This window comes from Drosophila navojoa, chromosome 2 (genome assembly GCF_054131105.1).
Source record: "Drosophila navojoa isolate 15081-1374.11 chromosome 2, UAZ_NAV_1.0, whole genome shotgun sequence".
Lineage (NCBI taxonomy): Eukaryota > Metazoa > Arthropoda > Insecta > Diptera > Drosophilidae > Drosophila > Drosophila navojoa.
The window spans coordinates 26,250,373-26,272,982 of NC_142890.1; the positions used below are offsets into that span (position 1 = coordinate 26,250,373).

The 22,610-nt window shown below is 37.1% G+C and overlaps 5 protein-coding genes across 8 annotated transcripts; 2 read left to right on the forward strand and 3 right to left on the reverse strand.

Moving 5' to 3' along the window:
- Window positions 1-5: 5 nt before the first annotated feature.
- On the forward strand, window positions 6-4,428 carry pad (poils au dos). Its single transcript, XM_018099508.3, has 6 exons — window positions 6-483; window positions 556-983; window positions 1,037-1,745; window positions 1,877-3,195; window positions 3,330-3,492; window positions 3,549-4,428. The coding sequence occupies exons 1-6, from the start codon at window positions 343-345 to the stop codon at window positions 3,852-3,854; spliced, it is 3,066 nt and encodes a 1,021-aa protein (XP_017954997.1). The 5' UTR covers window positions 6-342; the 3' UTR covers window positions 3,855-4,428.
- LOC108650946 (uncharacterized) lies at window positions 4,067-8,349 on the reverse strand. Of its 4 annotated transcripts, none has more exons than XM_089258740.1 (3): window positions 7,728-8,349; window positions 5,351-5,807; window positions 4,067-4,558 (listed from the first exon to the last, which is right to left on the reverse strand). In XM_089258740.1, exons 1-2 carry the CDS (start codon window positions 7,829-7,831, stop codon window positions 5,384-5,386), a joined length of 528 nt encoding a protein of 175 aa, XP_089114866.1. In that variant the 5' UTR covers window positions 7,832-8,349; the 3' UTR covers window positions 4,067-4,558; window positions 5,351-5,383. The 4 variants fall into 4 exon arrangements, with proteins under 4 accessions (XP_089114866.1, XP_030241812.1, XP_017955801.1 ...); XM_030385952.2 differs by having other exon boundaries at window positions 4,067-4,713; XM_018100312.3 differs by lacking the exon at window positions 4,067-4,558 and having other exon boundaries at window positions 4,810-5,571; window positions 5,653-5,807; window positions 7,728-8,325.
- Window positions 8,350-8,924: 575 nt separating this feature from the next.
- Manf (mesencephalic astrocyte-derived neurotrophic factor) lies at window positions 8,925-9,979 on the forward strand. The gene is made up of 4 exons (XM_018100325.3): window positions 8,925-9,116; window positions 9,208-9,332; window positions 9,419-9,560; window positions 9,626-9,979. The coding sequence occupies exons 1-4, from the start codon at window positions 9,029-9,031 to the stop codon at window positions 9,790-9,792; spliced, it is 522 nt and encodes a 173-aa protein (XP_017955814.1). The 5' UTR covers window positions 8,925-9,028; the 3' UTR covers window positions 9,793-9,979.
- On the reverse strand, window positions 9,473-19,683 carry LOC108650977 (uncharacterized). Its single transcript, XM_018100351.3, has 4 exons — window positions 19,469-19,683; window positions 11,418-11,682; window positions 11,199-11,352; window positions 9,473-10,417 (listed from the first exon to the last, which is right to left on the reverse strand). Exons 2-4 carry the CDS (start codon window positions 11,658-11,660, stop codon window positions 10,317-10,319), a joined length of 498 nt encoding a protein of 165 aa, XP_017955840.1. The 5' UTR covers window positions 11,661-11,682; window positions 19,469-19,683; the 3' UTR covers window positions 9,473-10,316.
- Window positions 19,684-21,272: 1,589 nt separating this feature from the next.
- Window positions 21,273-22,547, reverse strand: LOC108651002 (putative SERF-like protein). The gene is made up of 3 exons (XM_018100396.2): window positions 22,378-22,547; window positions 21,851-21,956; window positions 21,273-21,786 (listed from the first exon to the last, which is right to left on the reverse strand). The coding sequence occupies exons 1-3, from the start codon at window positions 22,382-22,384 to the stop codon at window positions 21,696-21,698; spliced, it is 204 nt and encodes a 67-aa protein (XP_017955885.1). The 5' UTR covers window positions 22,385-22,547; the 3' UTR covers window positions 21,273-21,695.
- Between the last annotated feature and the right edge of the window lie 63 nt (window positions 22,548-22,610).

Here is a 22,610-nt window from a genome sequence, read left to right on the forward strand (position 1 = left end):
CATTTCGTCAGAGTATTGCGGCGTCTGACTCTGCTAAACAACTTTTGTTTTCACAAAAAATGAATAGATGCGTTTATCTAGCTAAAGGAAAGCATAAAACAAACAGGAATTAGAACGAGTGTAAAAAATATTCAAAATATGCGGTTGTGATTCACGTTAAGGTGTATAAAGATGTCTGTTGAAGCCAGCAGACAACAGCCTTGATTATCATCGAGTGTGCATGACTTTGTGTGTGTGTGTGTGTGTGTGTATTTTGTGTATATAAACAAAGTGCGAACGCGGGAAGCGGTTGCAATTCTTTTTTTCTCGCTAGCTGCCTAAACTTGGACAATAATTCAAAACATGTCCAATGTGCGGTGCATAAATTTTTGGGATTTGTGTCGCATCTGCACCGCAAGCAGTGAACAGAAAATAAATATTTACTCCCCCGATGGACGTGCGAAAAATTTAAGCCAGAAAATCTCAGAATGTCTGCCAGTGCAAGTGAGTAACATACAAAAAGAAATCATGATAACTGTATTAATAATAATTATTATTTGCCATCCTAATGCACAGATCGACGAAAAGGATCGGCTGCCCAAGGTAATATGCTCCCATTGCGCGCAGCAAGTGGAACAGATATACGAAATGCGCAATATATCAAGAAACTCTCAGACGATACTCAACAACTGGCTGAACCACCGGACGCTACAGAGCGAGGAGAAGGTGTTCATTAAGGATGCCATCAATGACTCTGGAAAGAGTCTTAGCGTGGTTGGCACAACATCGTCCGGAGGTCTTGTCGCAAGCAACGCTAGCCAACAGCCCAATGATCTGCTCAGCAGCATCATGCAGGCTGTTGGCATGCAGGTCCAGCAACAGCAGCAACAACCGCAACAGCAGCAACCACAACAGCAATATACAATTACTGTGGATAGTCATGTGCCGGCGCAACCGTTGCAGCATTCACATTCCCAGAATGATGTTAAGAGCGAAAAGCAAAAGTAGGTTTTAACTTGCAATCAAATCATTTATTTATTATCATCTTTGATTGCAGCACTTTGGAAGAGTTTATACGCCTTAAGCCTGACATCAAAATTACGCCGCTCGGTAAGAAGGATAACGTGCATAGCACACAGAGCAGCACCACCTTATCGAGTATAAAACAGCAGCATCAACAGCAACAGCAGCAGCCCCAACAGCAATCTGTACAGTTGCAGACGCAGACGATAACAGCGGTGCCGGCTCCTGCTGCGCAACTGCAGTTGCAGCCGCAGCAGATTAACGACATCAATGTATTACTGCAGCAACAGGCACTTTGGCAACAAATTCAACAGCTGCAAGCGCAATCGCAGTTGGCCAATGGAGGCGATGATGCCACGGAGAGCAAAAAACCGAAATTAAACTTTGTACTATCATCGCCAGCTACAGCTCCACAATTTACTGGAAGCTTACCACAGTTCGGAAATGTAGGTGGGACACAGCCACAAATTCAGTTGCAACTGTTGCCAGGCGGTGCAAGTTCCAGCAACAACTCAACGGCCAACATTGCAACTGTTCAGCCCGCCCAGCAGCTCAATGCAGCCGCTCTGTTATCCCTGACGGGCACTCAGTTAGTTGGTGGTAGCGGAGCCGCCAACATGCTCTCTCCAAATAAATGCTTCTTGCCAATAACTATACGTGATGAAAACTCCGACCAGCAGATTGTGGCGCACATCGACACAAAGAATTTGGTGCTGCCCACCACATATCAGGTGCAAATGAAGGTGAGCATTACTTGGCTGATGAACGAATCTAATATGCAAATAGAATTTTACTTACGTATGTATGTCTGTGCATTGAGCTTTAGGTTTCTGAATGCATATTTAGCATATTCAAATTGTTTTCAATTTTGCAGCTTCAGCCCCAATTGGCCACAGCAGACGGTCAGCCCATTATGCAGTTGACACCAACTTCCATTCCAGCCACATTGCAGTTGACGCCACAGACGTTGGGCAATGCCACGGCCTTTCAAGCAGCGACAACAACACATCAAAATCAGTTCCTTGTGCCACAACCACAGCCACAGCAACAACCTCAACAGCAACAGCTTTCACAACAGCAACAACAGCATTCGCAGCAACAACAACAATCACGGCAGCAACAGCAACAACTAGCGCCTGCTACAGCAAAAGTAACCTCACAGCAAATCATTCGATCTCCCCACGGAAATGGGAACAGCTCACAGGTGGTTATTCGGAACGTAAGCGCTGAGCAAAATAGTGGTGAATCGTCGGTGACATTCAAGATGCCCTCTCCACGGCAGCTGCAGCAGCCGATTCAACAGCAGCAGATCAAATATAAGGCCACACCGTCGAGTGCTTCCTTAGTTGCAGCTCCTTCAACTGTAACGTCTAGCAATACACCCCAGACAGAGTTTAAGCGTGTGCCGCAGATTAAACAGCCGCCATCTCAAACAGGACAAACCAACGTGGCTGCCTTGCAACGACTCTCGTCGAATACAACCATCACCAAGTTGCCCAAGCAGCAACATCCCGTGGCGAGCCATAAATTGCCGCTGATAAACAAGCAAAATATAACTATTAGTCGCATATCCACACAGGCTGCTCCAAAGCCGGAGGCAAAATCGGCGGCAACGGCACAGGCACAGGCACAGGCACAGGTACAGGTACAGGCACAGGCACAGGTACAGGCACAGCCACAAGCACAGTTACAATTGCCCAAAACCGAGCCAGCGCCGCCACCACCAGCCCTGGCGGTGCAGCAGCTGCCAACGCCGCCTGTCACACATATTCTTAACCAACGAAAAATCAATCGTAAGCCGCCTGAGCAGAATCAGAAAACAAAAGCCGCTCGACCTCAGCAGCAAATTCTGCCGGTACCTACAGCGCCACAGCCGCAGGCGCAGCCTCAGCAGCAACAGCAGCAGTTGGCCAACAGTTCGATAACTGAGCCGCCCACGGCCACGCCTGTCAATGCGCTTACCTGTCCCAACTGCCGGCGCGAGTTCAAGAAGAAAGAGCATCTTACGCAACACGTTAAACTTCACGAGGGGCTGCGTCCCTTTAAATGCACCGAAGAAGGCTGCGACAAGGCCTTCAGTCGGAAGGAGCATTTGTCACGCCATCTCGTCTCCCACTCTGGCCAAAAAATGTTCACCTGTGAGGAGTGCAAGAAACCCTTCTCGCGCAAGGATAATCTAAACAAGCATAAGCGGTGAGTACGTTGAGTCCTTAACTTATTTTTAATAAATACACTACAAACTGAAAATAAAGTATTCTTTAGTTTATGTGGATATTTGTTAAAAGTAAATTTGAATTTTTAATATACCTGACTTACTTCCTCCTCAGAACTCACAACATCCAGCCTGGCGAGACTCGACTGCACACCTGCGACATCTGCAATAAAAACTTCGCGTCGAAGCAGCAATATGAAAAGCACCGTGAGATGCACAAAAAGTCTCGTGCCGGAAACGCAGCTTCCGCCACACAAGCGCATACAGGTGGTACAAAGGTAATAGTCAATCAGTTTTCCTTGCCACATGGACTAATTGGCGGTTCGCATTGCAGAATCAGTATGAAGTGAAGCAAGAATCCTCAGGTGGCGCACCAGCGCAGCAGCCGCAATCTCAAATGCAAATCCAACAGCAGCCGCAACAGCAACAGCAACAGCCGCCGCAACAACAACAGCAACAACAGCCCCAACAACAACATCCACAAATCATGCATGTAGATTTGGATGGGAATACAATAACAATAACTCAGGCAGCCGATTCCTCTATGCCATCTCTGGCTAACTTTGTCCAGCTGGGACTATCACAGTTTCACAATGGCAGCGGGTCCTCAAACCAAATAGTTTGTAAGCTCGAAAAGTAGATTTCGGATTTCGTTCTACTAGAGTAGCTCGAATTCTCATCTAGTCCGTGTGGGTCTACTGCCAGGTTCCTTACCAGAACAAATGTTAATGCTTTTTTCTCATTATGTTTTACTTATGTTTAGGTCGATCCCTTTTGTTTTTCAATCAAGCAAAGGGTTTTCAGTTCTATTTGTGCAATATACGCGTTCGTTTTATATTATTTTGTATTGTATATATTATATTTATATGTTTGTTTGTTTGCCTTGTTCCTTTCATCTAATTTATTTGATTATTATTTCTTTTACGATTCATTTCCAAAATTATTTATATTTGTTTCCTTAATTTTAATTCAATTATATAAAGCTAAGCACTAGGACTTGCCAATATTAGAGATACATATTTATAGATCTAAGACCGATTTTATTAGCATTTAAATGTAAATATTTATCAAACGCAAATACATAAACTAGTAGCCGTAAACTTATTTGTAATACTAAGATCTTTGTAATGCCCACACCTGTTAGGTGGAAATGGAAAGGAAATGGGAAAGTTCAACCAAATCGAAAATGAAAATAAATGCAATTGTTTCATTTATGGAATAGTTATTTTATTGGTTTTGGAGCGCTCGGTGCTCGATGCGCAATAAAGCAGATGGCAGCCGTCGTTGTTTAAACAATATATTCAAGTTATTTTCTTTGTTTGATTCGTAGGCTGAAAATATAGACTAGAAAAGAAAAAATAAAGAAAAATAGTTTTCTGGCCATCCTTAAATCATTTTTTTTTTTTCCACGAAACGCAACGAATGCAGGCATACTACTAAATACCATTGGCTAGTGCAAATTGAAGCACGATTCCAACTAAATATTACGCAAACAAATTCTGAAAATTTCAAGTGAAATGAATTCGAAACCATAAATTAACGAATTACTCAACATTTAATGGGATTTAGGATCGTAAAATTAAATAATGTTCATGTTCTTTTTATTATTTTTCATTGTAATTAATACTTTGAATGGGATGTGAGGTTGCCGAATTCGTATCTTGCTTACATTTAATAGAAAATAAATAAATTTCAAATTCTTTGGCTTAAATATACATAACAGAAAAGAAAAGTGTATTAAAATTAGCGACTACTTTCTACATACTACATAATACTACTGGATAGTGGGTACGCTCCACTCATGATGCAGCAATGGAGCAATCCAGTCAGGCGCAGTGCAAAAAGCGTAGCAGGGCGATGCAATTTACTCCAAATGTGTTACTGTAAATCGAATGATTGTGATTTGGACTCATATATATGTATGTATTTAGGTTCCGTGTGAATTGTGCATGGGACTAAGTGCAAATAACATTGTTAGATGTGGGAGAGAGCGGAACAAACCAAACCAAACCAAACCGAACAAAACCAAGCCAAGCAAAGAACAGAACATAACAAACCCAAACAGAAACCAAGCGGCGGACCAAACATACCAGAAGAAAACAGATTTATTGAGAAGATAAAGAATGCAGCGCTAACCTTATAGGTCGTTTATCAGGTTTGCAGCTACCCTCAATCGTAACTCAATGAGAATTGGGTTATCTTTTGGACATCGCCCCACACCTGAATCGACTGTATGTCGGATAGGGAAAAGAGCGTTTCGAATTTCGTAACGAAATTGTGACCCTGTCCACGCACTTGGTAAACGTGTATGGTCGAATTATTGTAATCGAATTGAAACTCAAGCGAAAAGGTTGACTCTGTGAACGAATAGTGAAGTACGGCATCGATGCCGTCATTTATAATACTGGATATGCTTGGCATTGTCTTGTCGCTTTTACCATCGAATATATTCAGATATTTCTCCTGGTGTGCGTCGCTCCACTCGCCATTGATCTTGTAATTCTCGACGATCGTCTGTGCGGGTACCCTAACTTTAAAATGATATGTTATGTTGTCTGTGCAGCTGGGACTGTTTACGAAATTAATCGAGAATCTGTAAATGAAAGAAAAAGAAACCCCCAGAAGAGCATATTTAGTTAGCAATTAACAAGTAAATACATAGTCTATGAGGAATCTGCTGTAGCAGATGTGAAATTCCTAAGTTCGAGCCCCTAAATACCCCTACACATATCATTAAGCTGACCTTCATGTCACTAGTCAAATATGTTCGCGTAGGTGTGAAGCACGTGCAACAAATTCACAATCTACGCCTAAAATATAATTTGTTCCCAACCGGTATTCCAACCGGTAGCCTAATGATTCATTGTAAATTCGTTAGTGCCTTCTTACACATTGGCAACGCTCAACTCTCTGAATGTTTGTCACATTCCTCAAATGACACTTAATTCTCATACGTGTTTCTGAAGTGCTCAATAAAGCACCTACTATCCGCTTCGATGTCCAACTGAATTTGAAGCATAACATTGCTATTGAAGTTGGAGACATTAAATTTCGAATATATACATACATATATATACTGAAGCGAGGTTCTAATGACAATGTGCTACGTACTTTGTTTTCTTATACCCATGACAAATTACCATATCTTTTACCACATATACGTTATTTTGTATGGCACTATATACACAAAAGACACTAGACAAGAGACTGAATTTTTAGTACACAATCATTTATTACCGAACGATAGATACCGAATATAGGTTTTTATTTTATATATCTTCTATCATTGAAATGCGAATACAGCTAGAGCCGGATTGATATACCGTAATCGATCGATATGATGCATATAAATAGATGCATATTGTAATTGGTCCATTTGTATTATTAGTTATGAAGATCAGTTCAAAGACCATGACCTTTTAAATGAAGCAAAAATCTTGCGATAATCAAATCAAGAAAGAGTGTCTATTTTTAGCTATATGAAGATTTATTTCGTTTTTGCATTTTTGCATGGGAACATAAGGTTTATATTAATATGTTGAATGTTGCATACTCAATAATAAATAAGTTGAACAATTCAAGTGATGATTTTAAGGGGCTATAAGAAATTGAGCTATATAGAGAGGTATCTTATCTTAAGAACTAATCTACGTAGTTTGTCTGTAAATATTAGTCATGAATCTATCTTATCATTATAAGGGTAACGAATTAAAGACATGAAAAGTTAACAATCAATGCTCATGTTATCATCGCGGCGAGATAGCGTTATTGAACTGTAAATAAATGCCAATGTCACGCCTTACAACACAAAGCCGGATCCAAGCAGTGTAAGCTCGCAAACTCCACGAATATGATGAAATATGTAGAATTAAGCTTTATTGATATCATTTGCTCAGTGACCATCGAGTTGAAGAATGGGCACCCAAAGTCTGACCTGTTGACTGACCATCGTACTGGCATATTTATTATTTGATGCTTTTCATTCTATTAATTGTCTGTTGTCTGTTTTAAAAAGATTTCATCGTATTGTTGTCTCCGTCGCAACAGCCCAGCGGCCGGCGTCTTGAGCGCGTGGCTGATGATGCTTTAATTTTTTTGGTGTTGATGATGTCATTGATTGTGGGAACTGATATAGAAAAGCCAAGAGCAAGGCGAGCCGCGATAATTTATGCTGCAGGCTGGCATATCAATTAGATCCTAATATATTTAGGCTAAGCAAATAAACAGACTGAATTCCTCTTGTTGTGCGCAAAAAATCTATGTATATGTGTAACATCATAAAAATTAAACCAATAATGCCGTTAAAATATTTCACACCAATATGTGTGCATTTGCTCTAAAAACCCAATTTAGAAATGCCTCTTTCAATGGAATGTCGGCAAAGCTACTAAAAATGTTTACACGCAAGTTTCGTAATGGCAGTTCTTAGAAAAAATTGGGTTACTTAAAGGGCTCCATCGATTTTCTAAAACAATAAAAGAGCACTGTTCTTAAGTGGTAAGAGTTAACCTACTGTTCTGGTTCCTGCAGCAGACATCCTTGGATACCCATTTTGCTCATCCTGTCTGATTCGTTGGGATTTGTTGGTAGCACAACCAAGTATTTAACTTCAGCCATTTTAAAACTTTACTTTATTTTATTGAAGTGCGCTATTTAAATATATGGATGCAGCTGTTAGACACGTTTAAACAATTAGAACCAACACAAATTCAAGGTATGTATTCAAGTCAATAAATTGCAGTTTCATTCAACAAAAATGTAAACAAATTAGATTTCGCTTCGCTTTAATTTGCTTTGCTTTGCTTTTCTGTTGGGTTGCTAACGGTTACAGGTTAGCCGCGAGGTCTTTACAGTTCGCTTGCTCGAATAATACTGCTCGACTGCAATCTCGCAGCAGCAGACGTTCTCAACAAAAATAGCAGTCCAAAGATCGCACGACGACGTCACGGGTAAAGCACTTTTCACTAAATAAAAGATACATATTTGCCCTCTCATTTACGTATAGCAATAGAAGAACCTAACTAAGTTGCTGACTGCAACCGCTGTCGCCACCGACACACGCTCTAAGTTCTTTCCGCCGCGTTGACTGAGTCAGTACTGCCTGAATTTTCGGCTTTTTTGCATTCCACAGACGAGAGCAGCAGCACACCGGCTTTCAAACACTCTCGCATAAGTATAAATTATCTTATCGAATAGATATGGGTAACAGAATTTCATTAACCTAATCACATTAACTTTTACATATATATGATGAGCTTGAATACATACAGAGCAAAAATGGTTACATTTTATGGTGTATTTACTCTCTGAAAGCTGTTTAAATATATGATCTATAAGTATTTTAATTTGGCAACAAATAAAAGAGCCAGCGATCGTTCACATAAACACAATTCTTGTTTTGTTCGACAATAAATTATAAACAACACTGTAGTCTATTTTTAGGCAGAGTATGGCATAGAAAACAAGAAAATTATAATGTTCCAGAGAAAAGTTAAACAAAAATTGCATAAAATTAAATTTTCAACAAACTTGTTTATTGGATTTATAAAACGAACACTTTTGTTTTTAAATTTTACACGATCAAAGAAGTATTTTATGCCATTTTTATAATATCATAATTCTATGGTATATTTTTGAAAAACATGCAATATGGGTTGGTTAGTATTTTTCTACAGAAATTCCATATTAAATTCCGTTCAATAACTGGTCACACAGTTAAGAACCCAAGTCGAGCTAACAAGTTGGCTGCCAAGCTAACGTAAGCATCAAACAAATACTAAATTTTAAATAAAACTTTAAAAAGCAGCGTGCAAAATGAACACGTCACAAATAGTAGTAATGATATGTTTCATAGTCGGCGTCGCACAAACGGCACTGGCGATCAAAGAGGATGACTGCGAAGGTATGTACACCTTCTATATAAGAAGTGGGCCGTTGATGGCCACGTAAGTATAAAATGCTGTGGAATACATTTTCACCGTATGTAATTACAGTTTGTGTGAAAACTGTTAAACGTTTTGCCGACACACTGGACGATACGACGAAAAAGGATTATAAATTGATTGAAACTGCATTTAAGAAATTCTGCAAGACACAGAAAAACAAGGAACATAGATTTGTGAGTTGACCAAGGCCAAATTGCCGGCAAACAGGTTCTCATTTAACAAATGAAACATACAAAAACGTCCTTTTTATTTAACGCAGTGTTATTACCTGGGCGGTCTTGAGGAGTCAGCCACAGGTATTTTGAATGAAATGAGTAAACCACTAAGTTGGTCAATGCCCGCGGAGAAAGTATGTGAAAAGCTGAAGAAAAAGGATGCACAGATTTGCGATTTACGTTATGGTATGTGATTCAATATTCAACATTTAATATATGATATGTTTCTAACAGTTATTTCTATTTTGCAGAGAAACAAATTGATTTGAACAATGTTGACCTAAAGAAGCTGAAAGTGCGTGATCTGAAGAAGATCCTTAACGATTGGGATGAGAGCTGTGACGGTTGTCTGGAGAAAACCGATTTTATTAAGCGCATTGAGGAGCTTAAGCCCAAATATTCACGAAATGAACTGTAAATAAATTTACTTAGTCACTTACGAGACACGCCCACTCAATACCACTATACAACACACACACACATATATTTTAGTTAATTTACAATTTTGATAGACTTTGAGAGAAATAAATATCTATTTTGAAATATAAAATGGAAAACCAGAAAATGTGAGAGAAGTTACACAATAAACCCACAATGACCTCGTACACTTTATCGTATATAATAATTGTTTTATTTACGTGTTAACAATATCATTATTATTATGTTGTATTACAAAATTAACGTACAAATTACAACAATTGGACAGTGAAAAAGAATGACATAAGGGTTAAGAATTTCAATTACACTTAGTACGTACCCAATATGATTTGATTTAACTTAACTATATTATGTATTCGTATATGCCAATTGGGGTACGCATTATAAAGTAATTAAATTAAAATTATTAGTTAAGCATATGAGCTAATTACGAACAAAAGCAGTTTTATTTTAGTTTATTATCAACTAACAGATAAGATAGATCTTTATGATCTATAGAGTCCATCAACGACGATACGGCTGCTTGTTGTACCGCCCACGTTCGCTCTCCTCGGCCAGATTTGCGTACTCACTGTAGACGACACACCAACAATATGTGAGTATAGCTGGAAATATTAAAGCATACATATATTAAAATTGAACAGAATCAAAATATAGGAAAACATATATATTCAAATTAGAGCATGATCAGTCAACAAACGGCTAGATCTAACTGTAAAAAGGCTAAATTACAGCACTGCACAGCAAAAGCAGACAACATAAAAAGTGTAGCATACTTGCGGGCGCGGCCAGAAAATATTGAATATTTCAAAAGGAACTACACATTTTAGCAATAGTTCAAAAATACACAAAATTTCAAATCCAGTTGTAATAAGGTAACAATTGTTTTCTAAAGTTACATGAATTGATTCTCTGTAATTCTTTTGTATTAAGACATCAACCTGTTTACCTAGATACAAATATATAATATTTATGCAAACATCTATGTATCTACATTTTGAACTACGAAAAATAAATAGCTGTTAGGGGCGTAGATTAAAATTAAAAAAAAAATAAATATGGAAAGTCTAATAATAATAATAAAAAGTCTATAAATGTAATTAAGGTTAAGATATTATGGATATGGAAGCCTGAATATCTTTTAAATGGGAATCACTACTGTTTGCCATTTGGCAGCAGAGCTAATTGCGTGGCAAGGCACTTCGCGCCTCATTTGTCAGCCAGTCTGAACTCCGCGCCAGCCGCATTTTGCTCTCGGCACGAAGGTGATCGACGCATGATAAATGCGTCAATAAAGTGAAAACGGCTGGCATATAAACGCCATCCGGTGCTAAAAACCGCACAAGGAGAAGCCACCATTAGCTGGTGTAGACGATATGCACTTACCGCAACAGATCAGCCCGAAGATTAGCCACAGAACGCCCGTCAGTACGAAGCCGTCGATGAAGAAGACGACGGCAGTGTAAATTACAGAAATGAGCAAGCCAATGGCAATCATTATGCCCAGCACCACCCACGGAACCATCAGATAGTGATTGCGCTATAAAAATGAATATATATACATATGTAGATTTGGAATCAGCCTATTATAATCAGTGGTCATACCTTGACAACGCCGAACATCATTAGCAATGATATCAATATGGTCATGCATAGATTTACCACCAGAATGATTTTCACTATGTTGTTTGGTATGAAGTCAAAGATAATTGTCTTGAAATGCACGCGTGCTGTGAATATCACAATTATCGTGATGATGGATAAAATGATGGCCAAAGTTCCTGAGATAATGGAGCCATTACGTGTCGACTGACACAGGCAGCAGGACTTGACGAGAGGTTTCGGCATTTTGAATTGATTTATTGCTTAGCTGTAGATAAAAATACATATAAAATATTTGTATAAATTGTGTGATTCATGCTTTATAAGAATGGTAATATTTTATTATTACAAATTACAAAAATAAATAAATAAATAAAAAAAAAAACAAAAAGATTAAAATATAAGTATATATTTTTTTGTTTTTACTTTGAAATCTTTTTTATTGCTAAAAAATTACAGCAAAACAGTTTTTTTTTTTTTCAGTGTACAATAGTAATATTCCGACGTATATCAATCATTTTTAATGCTCTATAAAACTAAATACAGCTTGTTAGCAGCTTCTAATTGAATTTAATTTCTGCTGCCTTGACCTTTATATAAATATATATCTATATATTTATATATATGTGTTCTATGTACATAATATTTATTTAGTTTTTATGGAGCCTCAAATTTATTGTGTATATATGTGCATATGTACATGTATTCTGTAATCATAAAAATGTATTTTCCCCATATGTGCCAAAAAATGCTTTTAATGAACTCTGAAAAACTATAAAATATTCTTTTGACACCTCGAACTCTGTTTTCCCAAAATGATGACGTGATGGGCACACGTCTTCACTTTTTTCGAACAGTTTTATAAGTCATTAACGGTGTAATCGAAATTAAGAATACTTTTGGGAAATTATCTTTATTAACTGTTGTTACAGATAAGCAGACCTCAAACAGGTTAATCGCTTAACGTAACTATTTACTTTAACATTCGCTCAACTGTTTGTCAGCATTATATAAATTTAAGTGTGTGTTGCAATTCCCAGATGCATTATGAGCACAATGTTTGGTAAAGGTTATCTTATCAACATTTCCAAAATAATTTATGTGTGATTGCAATGTGCCTAAAGCAAACGAAATATTCAAAGTGAAACAGATTTTTGTATGACGTCAAGCATTGCCTGTATATTCGGTCAGCACAAAATTGTTTATAAAACAAATCGTATTTAAATTTAGAAATATAGCACAATAACAAAAGCATTTCTTATATTGTTCTTTTTTTTAGGTATCGTGCCATGTATATGTGTATATGTATGTACTATAGATGTATGTAATATAGATTATATGTACATATAAATACATATTTTTGTTAAATATAGCAAACTCTCTCCTGGAAAAAAAACATGCTTTCAATAATTTATCAAATCAATTTGATAGAGCCGATTTCCTTGCCAGACTTTCAAATCGTGCACATGAATTACTTACACACATATTCACACACAGATACTAACATATATGTAGCTCTGTAGATAGATGTAAGTGATGCCTCATCGATTGCCGCCTACGGGCATTGTCATTAAATTAATCAAACGCTTAACATGCAACGCCGACAACGGCAGCTCCAATTTGATGTTGATGTGGATGTTGCCACATGCAAATTTCGAATTCAAATTCAAATTGAAGCTTAGCCGGTTTTTCTTTATCTGCTATGGACGTGCTGGTTAACTAGTTTTAAGCCCGGAGCAATACAACGCTGATGAGATAATCGCAAGACGCCAAAATGTCTTGTCATACATGGAAGCACTTTACGAAGGCATTAACCAGTTGCCATTGCAAAAGTCAGTGTCAGGAACATCTATTGCAGAGCAGCAGTTAAATTTAAACTCGCAGTGCCAGCAGACCGGAAAATAGGCGAAGCGAATTTTCGTTTCTTCACACCTATCGCAGAAAGCGCTTAAATTGTATAAATAAATAACAATTCGAAGAGGCAGAGCATGATGATCTAAGTTTGTTACTCGTTTGTTACTCATTTGTTGCTTAAATATATAACTGTGGAATCGTAAAATTCTTTTCGACTGAATTCAGTTCCCTGTAGATGTTTGTTTTCATACTTGTTCATAAAGACAAACAGAGTATATTGGTTTTAAGCTGGAAAGTTAATAACAGCTGAGATTGTAAATATAAATAAGTTGAAGATCTCACAGATTACCGTTGACCTTCCCTACAGATTAACTTTAAATTATATAGTTTATTGCGAAAACAGGGAAATATGAATTTTAAATTAAAATTAAACTTGTTTATACACCTTAAGCCCGCAGTATGCAGTTGACTTTGCCAGACTGAAACCTTTGTTGTCTTGAAGCCTTCAATTTTTAATTGTATTAATGAAGCATTTTCTCTTATATGTATAATTAATTTAAGGCATTCATTAAAGTATTTTTTTTGTTTTATATTTGCTTTTATAATATATAAATTGTACACCAGATTATGAATTGTATTTATTCCCGGAAACTTATATGTATTACAATTTTATCACTTTGGAACTATAACTCTGGTACAACATTTCAGATAAAATCTACTACAAAAAGTTTCTGAATCGTAGAATAGCAAATGGCTAAATTGAATAGGATAAAACCGTTGATCAACAAATACACTATTGATATATCTTTCTCAATCTTGTTAAATACATCCCATGCGATGACTTGACGTAGACAACAAAAAGTTGAGAAAAGAATTACGAAAATTAGCAAAAACTCAAAACAAAATAGAAAACAAAAGCAAAACTGAACAAATTACGCAATTAAAAAGGGCATAGGCCAAGAGGGGGAAAGGGTGAGTGGCGAGACCTGTCGGAGAGCGTACATTTTATGGCTGAGATTGGTCGGTAAACGTTTTGCTATAGTTGGGCAAAGTCGTGAGATCGGTGCTAGCTAGATGGTTGAAATTTAATCAGACATATGGCGCGTTTTTAACGCGTTTCGTACGCGTCTTTCACTCCTACAGTTGTGTTGGTTGTTGTGTAAATAGTGAATAAATTTAAACCATTTGAGAATGATATGCGCAGTTTCCACAGAGCTTTTAGGGCTTCTATATATGTACATATATACAGTTACATGTCTATTGTTATACGATACGCTCTATACACTTTAATAGTGTATGTGGCAAGACTTGGAGTCGAGGCTGGGGGTCTGGTATATAGTACGTCTGACTGTATGTGGTCTATAGAGCACAGCACTTGAAGCTCTTGATGCGGCCAATTAGCTGGACTGTGTGGCAACCTACATACATTGGAATGAACGTATGCCAACTATGCGAACCCATACACCACACAGACACACACTGGAGTGTAGGTGGCTGATTGGCCAAGTGGCATCGATAGTGACACGTAAACAACGCTTCCAGCTATCAGTTGAGCAATGTGCGCCACGTTGCCCATGTTCAGCCGAAAGCATCTGCTAATGGCCCGTGTAATAAGCACATTAAAATCTAATGGTGACGCTGACTTCCGCTTCTGCATACAATTAAACTGAGTTGCGAGCTGCCATGTGGTCATAAACAGCTCGCAAAGCGCACAGAGTCAAGTTCAAGCGAACGCGTAGGCGTACGAGTGCGCGCGACTTCAGCGCGATTCGCTGGCGACTTTTCTGAAGCATTTCAAAGGCAGCTTCGTTGATTATGTGGGCTTCAGCTGGAAAGTGTTTGACAAGTGCAACTGGTTGCTTGCACACGATCGTCATGGCACAACATGTGTGTGGGCGCGCTTTTCAACTGCATTCATGAAATTGAATGCTGTATTTTCATGTCGAAAAATGTGAAAGGTTGGCAGATGAAGAGAGCTAGAGATCATGTCCATAACGCTGACCGATGGAAAGTCTTTTAAGTTTATGCAGCTACCGAAGTAAATCTGCTATTGTGTTAATTGATTCAGAAATACATTTACAAATCACCCATTTGATATTTTCACCTTATAATTTGAAGCAGTCAACTGCCGCGACTAATAATCAAGCTATAAATCATTCGTTTATCTAAATTCAGCCATCACTATGAATAGATAAATAGTTAATGTATTTTGTATGCAGAGCGGAAATAAGTTTATGGAGATAATTAATTGATTCATTTGTTCAGAAAACTTTTGTTTCGTTTATTTAGTAAAGTTAGTTAACAACATTACAATTTGAAGCCGAAGGCCTTAGAAGTTTTGTGCTTTAGCTATTATAGCTTATATTAATGTAAACTTTCCTAGTTTTTTTTTTATTAATTTAGTTTTTGTATTATTTTTAAAATTAAAATTAAATTAATTTAAAAAAATAACTCAAACTTTAGTTAATTTAATAAAATATACTTGAATTGCATTTTCATTACAAAGTCTTTTATTTTTTAATATTATTTATTTATTTTTTTAAATGGTAAGTTTTTAATACAGTAAGATTTGCGGTTTCCGCATAGCATATATCGAAATCATAAGTCTTTAATAGGATACATTAAATAATAATAGTTTTCCTATTCGATGATAGGAGTTTTTAATGGAAAAATTGAAGTTTTATAAAATTTATTGTGATTAGTATTATAATATATTTTATCAAAGGGTATTTGCTTAAATAGCCAATGTAGGTTGTATGATGTATATATTATATTGGTTAAACAAAAAAAATTATAATAATAAATAATTATAAGCGTTCGGCTATTGTGAAATTTTCTATTGGTAAGTCTTTCTATAGAAAGCTATAGTGTGCTCTATAATTGTAAGATAATTGAGATAGATTTATGATTTTTTTGTAACTACCCATACACACATTTATATTTATGATAGACAAACATGACCTATATGCCCAACGACTAAACAAAATAAAAATCACCCGCAGCGTGTGCATTGAAATGAATATAGTCAATATAAATCATGTCAATTGCTCTGATTTCGAATTCAGCGGGCATAGGAAAAATAAAAGAGAAAAACAAATCAACTGAATTGTGCAGGCGCCTAAAATATAGGTTGATCAAGCTGCTCAAAGCGATTGCGCTGTGGGCCTGAAAGCGAATCGTTGTTGTGCAGTCAGCGTGTGCCTCGCTGTTTGTATCTTGGGGATACAAATGTATCTTTGAATCGTGTGCCGCACTGTTGTTCAGTTTAATTTTAATTATTGTTGAACTCTTGTTCAACCTCCCACACAATTTGTTTGCGCATCGACGCGTAATTAAATTTGACATTTTTTGCGCTACTTTTTATGCGAAACACAATGAAGACAAAAAAGCATTATTCTACTCGTTGTTGGCCAAAATTGCTCAATCTGTGCGGCTAGTGGGAGCAAATGTCTCGATATATGACAGAGCTTTGGTAAACCGGTCAAAAATCGTTCTACCAAATTTGACAAGTTGAAAGCACGCGGCTTTGGCTTTTTGTTTTTACTAAAACTCGAATCGCGACTTTGCTTTGGGACTGATAATTCTTGTCTGTTCGTATATTGTCTGTTAGGCTTTCCGCATGAGGCTTTCAATCACTTGAGTTGGCAAATGCCACAAGTATAAATCAATTAAAGTTGTTGCAGCTGCACTGCTCAGCTGCCGCCTTTGAAGTTGCAGGGTGAACGAACGAATGAAAAGTTTTTATTTATCATTTATTGCTTTCGCAATGGCAAACTTTTAGCACACGCACATGCCGCTATGTATCTTTGAGATACATTTGCGCATATCTATCTATGCGTACATATATATTGTCGCAGTCAGCCGTCACACTTGCTCATGGTCATGAACAGACATTGAACGCGTTCAACAACTAAATCTAATATGATTCTCTAAGATTTTCCTTTCGCTCGCGAAAGTGAGAAAACATGCATATAGTATAAACTCGGCATAAAAATGATTCATTTTTGAAACGGGCAGGCGAGCAAATACTAAATGAATTATAAATAGTCCACAAGGTCGCGAGCATTTTGTGCTCTCTAGATATCTATAGATTTTATAATAAATAAAATGCTTTTAGCCGGCCCCTGTTTGTTCAGGCAGCAGTCCGAGCAGTTACCTCACAGACTTGTAATTAAATGGAATTATCTAATACAATAAGAAATTTTAAATATCAATTTGCCAGTTCTGAACAGCTGCGTTTGAAAATCATTTGCCAAGCACATACCTTTAATTAAATATATATTTTGTGGTTTTTCATTCGCTTCACACATAGTCGTGCACCACTGTACCAAAGTCAACGCCTACTTTAGTTTGTGAAGGTGTGCGGCTGCTTCATTTATGGCATTAGAACATTTTTCTAGAAATGTATTCCATTTAGAATTCCGCTATTTTATCTTGCTGCCTGCCCGATTGCCTTGTAAATTTTAACCTTCACGTTTTGCTGCTCGCTCTCTTGGCTTTTGGCATACTCTGGCAAACGAAATGCTTGATCGGGTGTATTCAGATTGCAGGAGACTCATATATTAACAATACGAGTTTACAGCCGATCTATGTAAAAGCTTCTCTGCTGTTGTGTTTTTATTTCACTTTTATTAGTTCCTAATGTGTTTTAATGCCCAAACCTAAAAGGCAACCTAATGACGCATTGTAGCATGAAATAAATATTATACACAAGTATATACATTTTTTACATATATATAGTTGTGTCAAAGATGAGTGCTCATCAATGTTTGAGCAATGACAACGCTTCATTAAGTTGTCTTACGTATATTTATGTCTGTATATATACACAAAATCTCGTTATCCTTAGCCACAATTCACAGATAAAACAGGTGTTTCTCTTCTGCCACGCTTAAAAATTGGCTTAAATTTATTCCATGCTCGTCTCTCCTTATCGACTTTGAATGTGATTTTTATTGGGCAACGCTGACTGGCATACCTAAAAAGTAGCGCAGACCGCGGCCAAAAATGATAATTTATGCTAAATATTACGTATACGCCCACGCTGGCTAATTGAGCTGAGTGTGTTTACTTGTAGATTTGCAATATATGTATGTACATTCGCCCAGTCGATATGCATTTTCAGTTGTTTTGCACTTTCTTTAGTCTCAGACTTTAAAGTCATATGCCCAAAAATAAAATTCAGCATTGTAGGTTGTTGACGTCAAATTCAATGTCAACGCGTTCTCTTTTAGTGGGAGATGGAGCTGACATCATGCCCAGCAATGCAGCGCTAAGGAAACACAATTCAGTATAAATAAACACACACACATATTTTTATATATATGCAGTCATGCCTTTATAGAGCGCAATTGCAAAAGCAAAAATAACCGTAGGAAAAAAAATAAACAAACTGTTTTGTTTTGCTCATAAGTTTTCATCAATGCCGTCCACAAATTGGGTCAGAGGCAGCAGATGTAGGTGAGAGCAGGCTTCGCGATCAGAACGTAAACGGGAGCTGTTGTTAGTAATAATATTTAATTGTATTTGCTTTTTTGTTGCTTAGCGTATTTATCATAATTTGTTGGCGTCTGCCGCTGCCGTTGCAGGCGCTCAGAAATTGCTGAGCTTTGAAACGCGATCGTTGAAGTCAAGTGATCATGATCATTTGAATATTGGAATTGCTGTCGACGACGACGACGCCGTCGAAGGCAACAACAACACCAACGCCGACGACAGCTAAATGAAATTGAATATATTTTGTATAAATAATAAAATGAAACACACGACTGCGCCTGCTACTGCGACTGCGACTGCGGCTTGTGAATGGTAAGGGGCGAGGGGCGAGTGGCGACTTGCGACAGTCAATGGCAGACGATCGTCTCCGATCGACAGTGGCAAAGGGGGAGGGAACTAGGAACTTGGTTAGCTGGTCCCCCTATCAGCCGAAAGCTGTACGCCTGTTATTTCAATTTCGTGGCGATCGTTTATCACTTGATTTGCATTTGGTGTTCAATCGATCGCTCGATCGAGCTGCCCACTGCCCAGGCAGACTATCATTTCAATTTATTTTTATTTATTTATTTTTTATTTTTTGCAATTGCATTCACTTGCCAAATGGCTGCTGATAATGTCACACACTTGGCATTTGCATTAGCATTTCCTTCCGCATTGAAGGGCTGCCAAATAAGAGGGCTGGCAGTTGGCCAAATTTCACTTACACTTTCCAATCTCTCACGCACTTCACTTTCAACGTAAGCCCTTTTTTAACAATTGGCAATTAATGATAATTATTTATTTTGTTTTCCTTCTCTTGAGAACTCTATCTATCGGCGGCCCAGCTTTAATTTTAACACAACTTTTTGGCACGGTTTTGCTTGCGTTTTCGTTGTGCTTGCGGCGAGTTTCACGTAGCGACTGAAATCGCGCGCACGCTATTCATGAGAGTCGCATAGAGAGGCGATCGACAGCGAACGGTTGTTGCTCTCAACTCTCAACCGCTGGGCTGCTGCGACGTCGACGTCGACGACAACGGCGCCGTTAAGTATTTTTCTCTTCTTTTGTTTTCTGGCATAGAAAAGTTCTGAGACTAAAGATTTCTTGGCAATATTCAAGCTTTCGATGTGAAGCTTTCTCTACTATGGGAACTTGTAAGTCTTAAAAAAACCTGTTATTGTTTTTGGTCTGTGTTTTTTATTGCTTGCCATAGTATTATCAAACAAAATAGACTAAACTAACAATGAACCTTTGTTTGCTTGGCGATATCAACGACAACGTTTTGCACTAGATCCCTGAACAAATCATTAGTCAAAGTCGCTCATTACCCGGGCAACTGGTCATCGTTGTTGCATTTGTTGCATTTCCAAGAACTCTGTGTGCATGGGAGCGTCTCGCACGCGACCCTGTACCAGTTGCAGACCCACTCCCAGCATCGACATCCGTATCCCATGGAACTCTGACTAGTTTTGTTCAAGATACGCGCCATAGATATGATGGCAACACGCTTCGCTGTCGCCCATTTTTGGTTAGTTTGGCCTGTTTGCCAGTGGATCGTGGTTTCTACTTTTGTTTTTGGGCATTTCACCGATGCTTATACAAATGGTAAACGCTACTACAACATTCAACTTATTGGCAATGGGCTTCTATTTGTAGTCAGCTTACTTTCCTTACAGCTCGAATTATGTAGCTACAACTGGAATTCTTCGATTTCTACTTTAATTTCAGTTTGAAATAAACTTTAAAGAGTATACAAGCTTCGGCATTTCGTTTATATATCATCTTCTTTTTCTCATTGACCTACAATTGATCTATTGTATGCAAATTTGTGCTAAATTTGAGGCTGCAATTGAAAAATCTCTTCAATAGAGAGTATTGATTGTCGTTTGTGGATACCCTTTGACCAATAATGAAGGATCTGATAATACAATTTAATTTACACTAATATTAAAAAGTTTACAGAGTTACTATGGGTACAGGCAATATTGTAATTAAGAAATATTAGAAAAGTTTGATTGATTTGATCTAACCTTTTTTATATAGATTCATGTACATATCACTCCTCCTTCAACATAACAAAAAAATGTTTTTTTTTTTTTGTTGGATTATAAAATTTAAGAGCTGAAGATCTAGACATCAATAGTTTATATTTGCATTAGTACTAAGTCTGCATTTACAGTCAATAAATGAGCGTCTTTTGCTTACACTTGAATGCCTTCCATGTAAATCTATTCTAATCGCAATCCATATACATATGGATAAGTTGAGACACGAATGGTTGCATTAAATTTTTTTAATTAAAATAATGTATTTTATTACAAACACAGGCACACCAAATTATAGTATGTTCAAAATTATTTAAAGTGTATGTATTTTATTTAATCGTATATTTTGTTTTTCATGGCCAACAAGCAAAATCTAGCGTAAAATACAATAGAAAACATTCAATTTTTCTTCTTTATTTAAATATGAAATAATATTATAATACTATAAATATTATAGTATTATATAAAAAATATACTCAAGCGCTTTGGTTTATTTTTGGCTGTATATGTTTTATTGAAAATTTTTTTTTATATTTTACATTAAATAATTTAGTCAGGTATATAGAGAAATAATTAAGATAATAAATCGCTCAGCAGGATAATAAAACGGCGTTTTGGGTTTTGTCTGTGTGTGTTTGTGGGTATATTCTGCCTAAGGATGCTTTGTTATTAATAAACATTGCTGTTTCGTTGTTCGTCATTCACATTTGGCGCAATTAGCGCAATTTAACCAATTGATTTTGATGTTGATTATCCTGGAGTCGAACGCTGGCCTCGATCGTTGGCTCCGGATTGCGGCTGCTGCTTTCTTTACTTGTAACTGACTATGCCTAACTAAAATTTTGTGTTGACCTTAGACGATTGCACGGATGCACGCTGTTCTAGCTGGAACTGGTATCAATAGTTATTATTTTCCTTTGCTAGCAGCCGCGGCAGCTGCAGCTGCGGCCGCATCTTCTTCCTTTTTCTTTTGTTTCTCTCTCATCAGTTCAGCATCCCTGTAAATAAACAAATAATAAAGATGTACAGGTAGGTCTGGTTATCAGACAACTTCCATCTCACCTGGCTTTGCGTTGCTCTACCGTAAGGGCATCGGAGCGTTTTCCTTTGGTTTGTTCAGCCAGTTTCTTTTGATTTTTGGCGCGAGCCAGATCCCTTTGATTGCCGCCTTAAAAACAAATAAAAATGATTTTTCATTATCATATGTTGAAAAGAATTTTTCGTTTAACCGCTAGCTTTACGTTAGTCTCGCGTGCTAATTTATTTAAGCTTGTTTGTAGAGGTTAGAAGAACGCTATGCATAAGAATATACATACATATACACACATCTATATGTATAAGCACATACATACATATATACATATAAGTACATATGCATATGTATATATTCTAAAATATCTATATGTATATAAAGGTATATATAAAGCCCTATTTACACAATGCGGTCATAAGCAATGCAATCAATATTCTTTTATCTACTACAATCATATTATTTTAGTTATTGAAACCTCGGCATTTATTTGATTCACGATTCTCTACAGTCAGCAGACGGAAAAAATAAAGATATTTTCAGTGTACGATTCACTTACGAGTCATTTTGCGCTCCTTACAGGCAGCTTCTTTAATTTAACAATTTTGATCCAAGTATTATATTTTATTTGTTCTATATAGTAATAATTTTGTTTGATATTTCGTTTAGCTCTACTGTCAAACGTCAGCAGCAATAGTTTACTGAAGCATCGATACTGATACTTTTGTCGCATAGATACGTCAAATTAATATCGATATATTTAGTGCTTAGCAATATATCGGCTATGTGTGT

Excerpts from the sequence above, each read along its gene's own strand:
- LOC108651002 (XM_018100396.2), bottom strand. Across the intron at positions 21,787-21,850 it reads GTAGAGCAACGCAAAGCCAG|GGATGCTGAACTGATGAGAG; the intron begins GTGAGATGGAAG and ends GTTTATTTACAG.
- pad (XM_018099508.3), top strand. The coding sequence starts at position 343 with ATGTCCAATGTGCGGTGCATAAATTTTTGGGATTTGTGTCGCATCTGC. Across the intron at positions 1,746-1,876 it reads CATATCAGGTGCAAATGAAG|CTTCAGCCCCAATTGGCCAC; the intron begins GTGAGCATTACT and ends TCAATTTTGCAG. Across the intron at positions 3,196-3,329 it reads AATCTAAACAAGCATAAGCG|AACTCACAACATCCAGCCTG; the intron begins GTGAGTACGTTG and ends CTTCCTCCTCAG.
- LOC108650977 (XM_018100351.3), bottom strand. The coding sequence starts at position 11,660 with ATGCCGAAACCTCTCGTCAAGTCCTGCTGCCTGTGTCAGTCGACACGT. Across the intron at positions 11,353-11,417 it reads TGATGTTCGGCGTTGTCAAG|CGCAATCACTATCTGATGGT; the intron begins GTATGACCACTG and ends TCATTTTTATAG. Across the intron at positions 10,418-11,198 it reads CTTCGGGCTGATCTGTTGCG|CTATACTCACATATTGTTGG; the intron begins GTAAGTGCATAT and ends TAATATTTCCAG.
- Manf (XM_018100325.3), top strand. The coding sequence starts at position 9,029 with ATGAACACGTCACAAATAGTAGTAATGATATGTTTCATAGTCGGCGTC. Across the intron at positions 9,117-9,207 it reads CAAAGAGGATGACTGCGAAG|TTTGTGTGAAAACTGTTAAA; the intron begins GTATGTACACCT and ends ATGTAATTACAG. Across the intron at positions 9,561-9,625 it reads GATTTGCGATTTACGTTATG|AGAAACAAATTGATTTGAAC; the intron begins GTATGTGATTCA and ends TCTATTTTGCAG.
- LOC108650946 (XM_089258740.1), bottom strand. The coding sequence starts at position 7,831 with ATGGCTGAAGTTAAATACTTGGTTGTGCTACCAACAAATCCCAACGAA. Across the intron at positions 5,808-7,727 it reads CTGCTGCAGGAACCAGAACA|ATTCTCGATTAATTTCGTAA; the intron begins GTAGGTTAACTC and ends TTTCATTTACAG.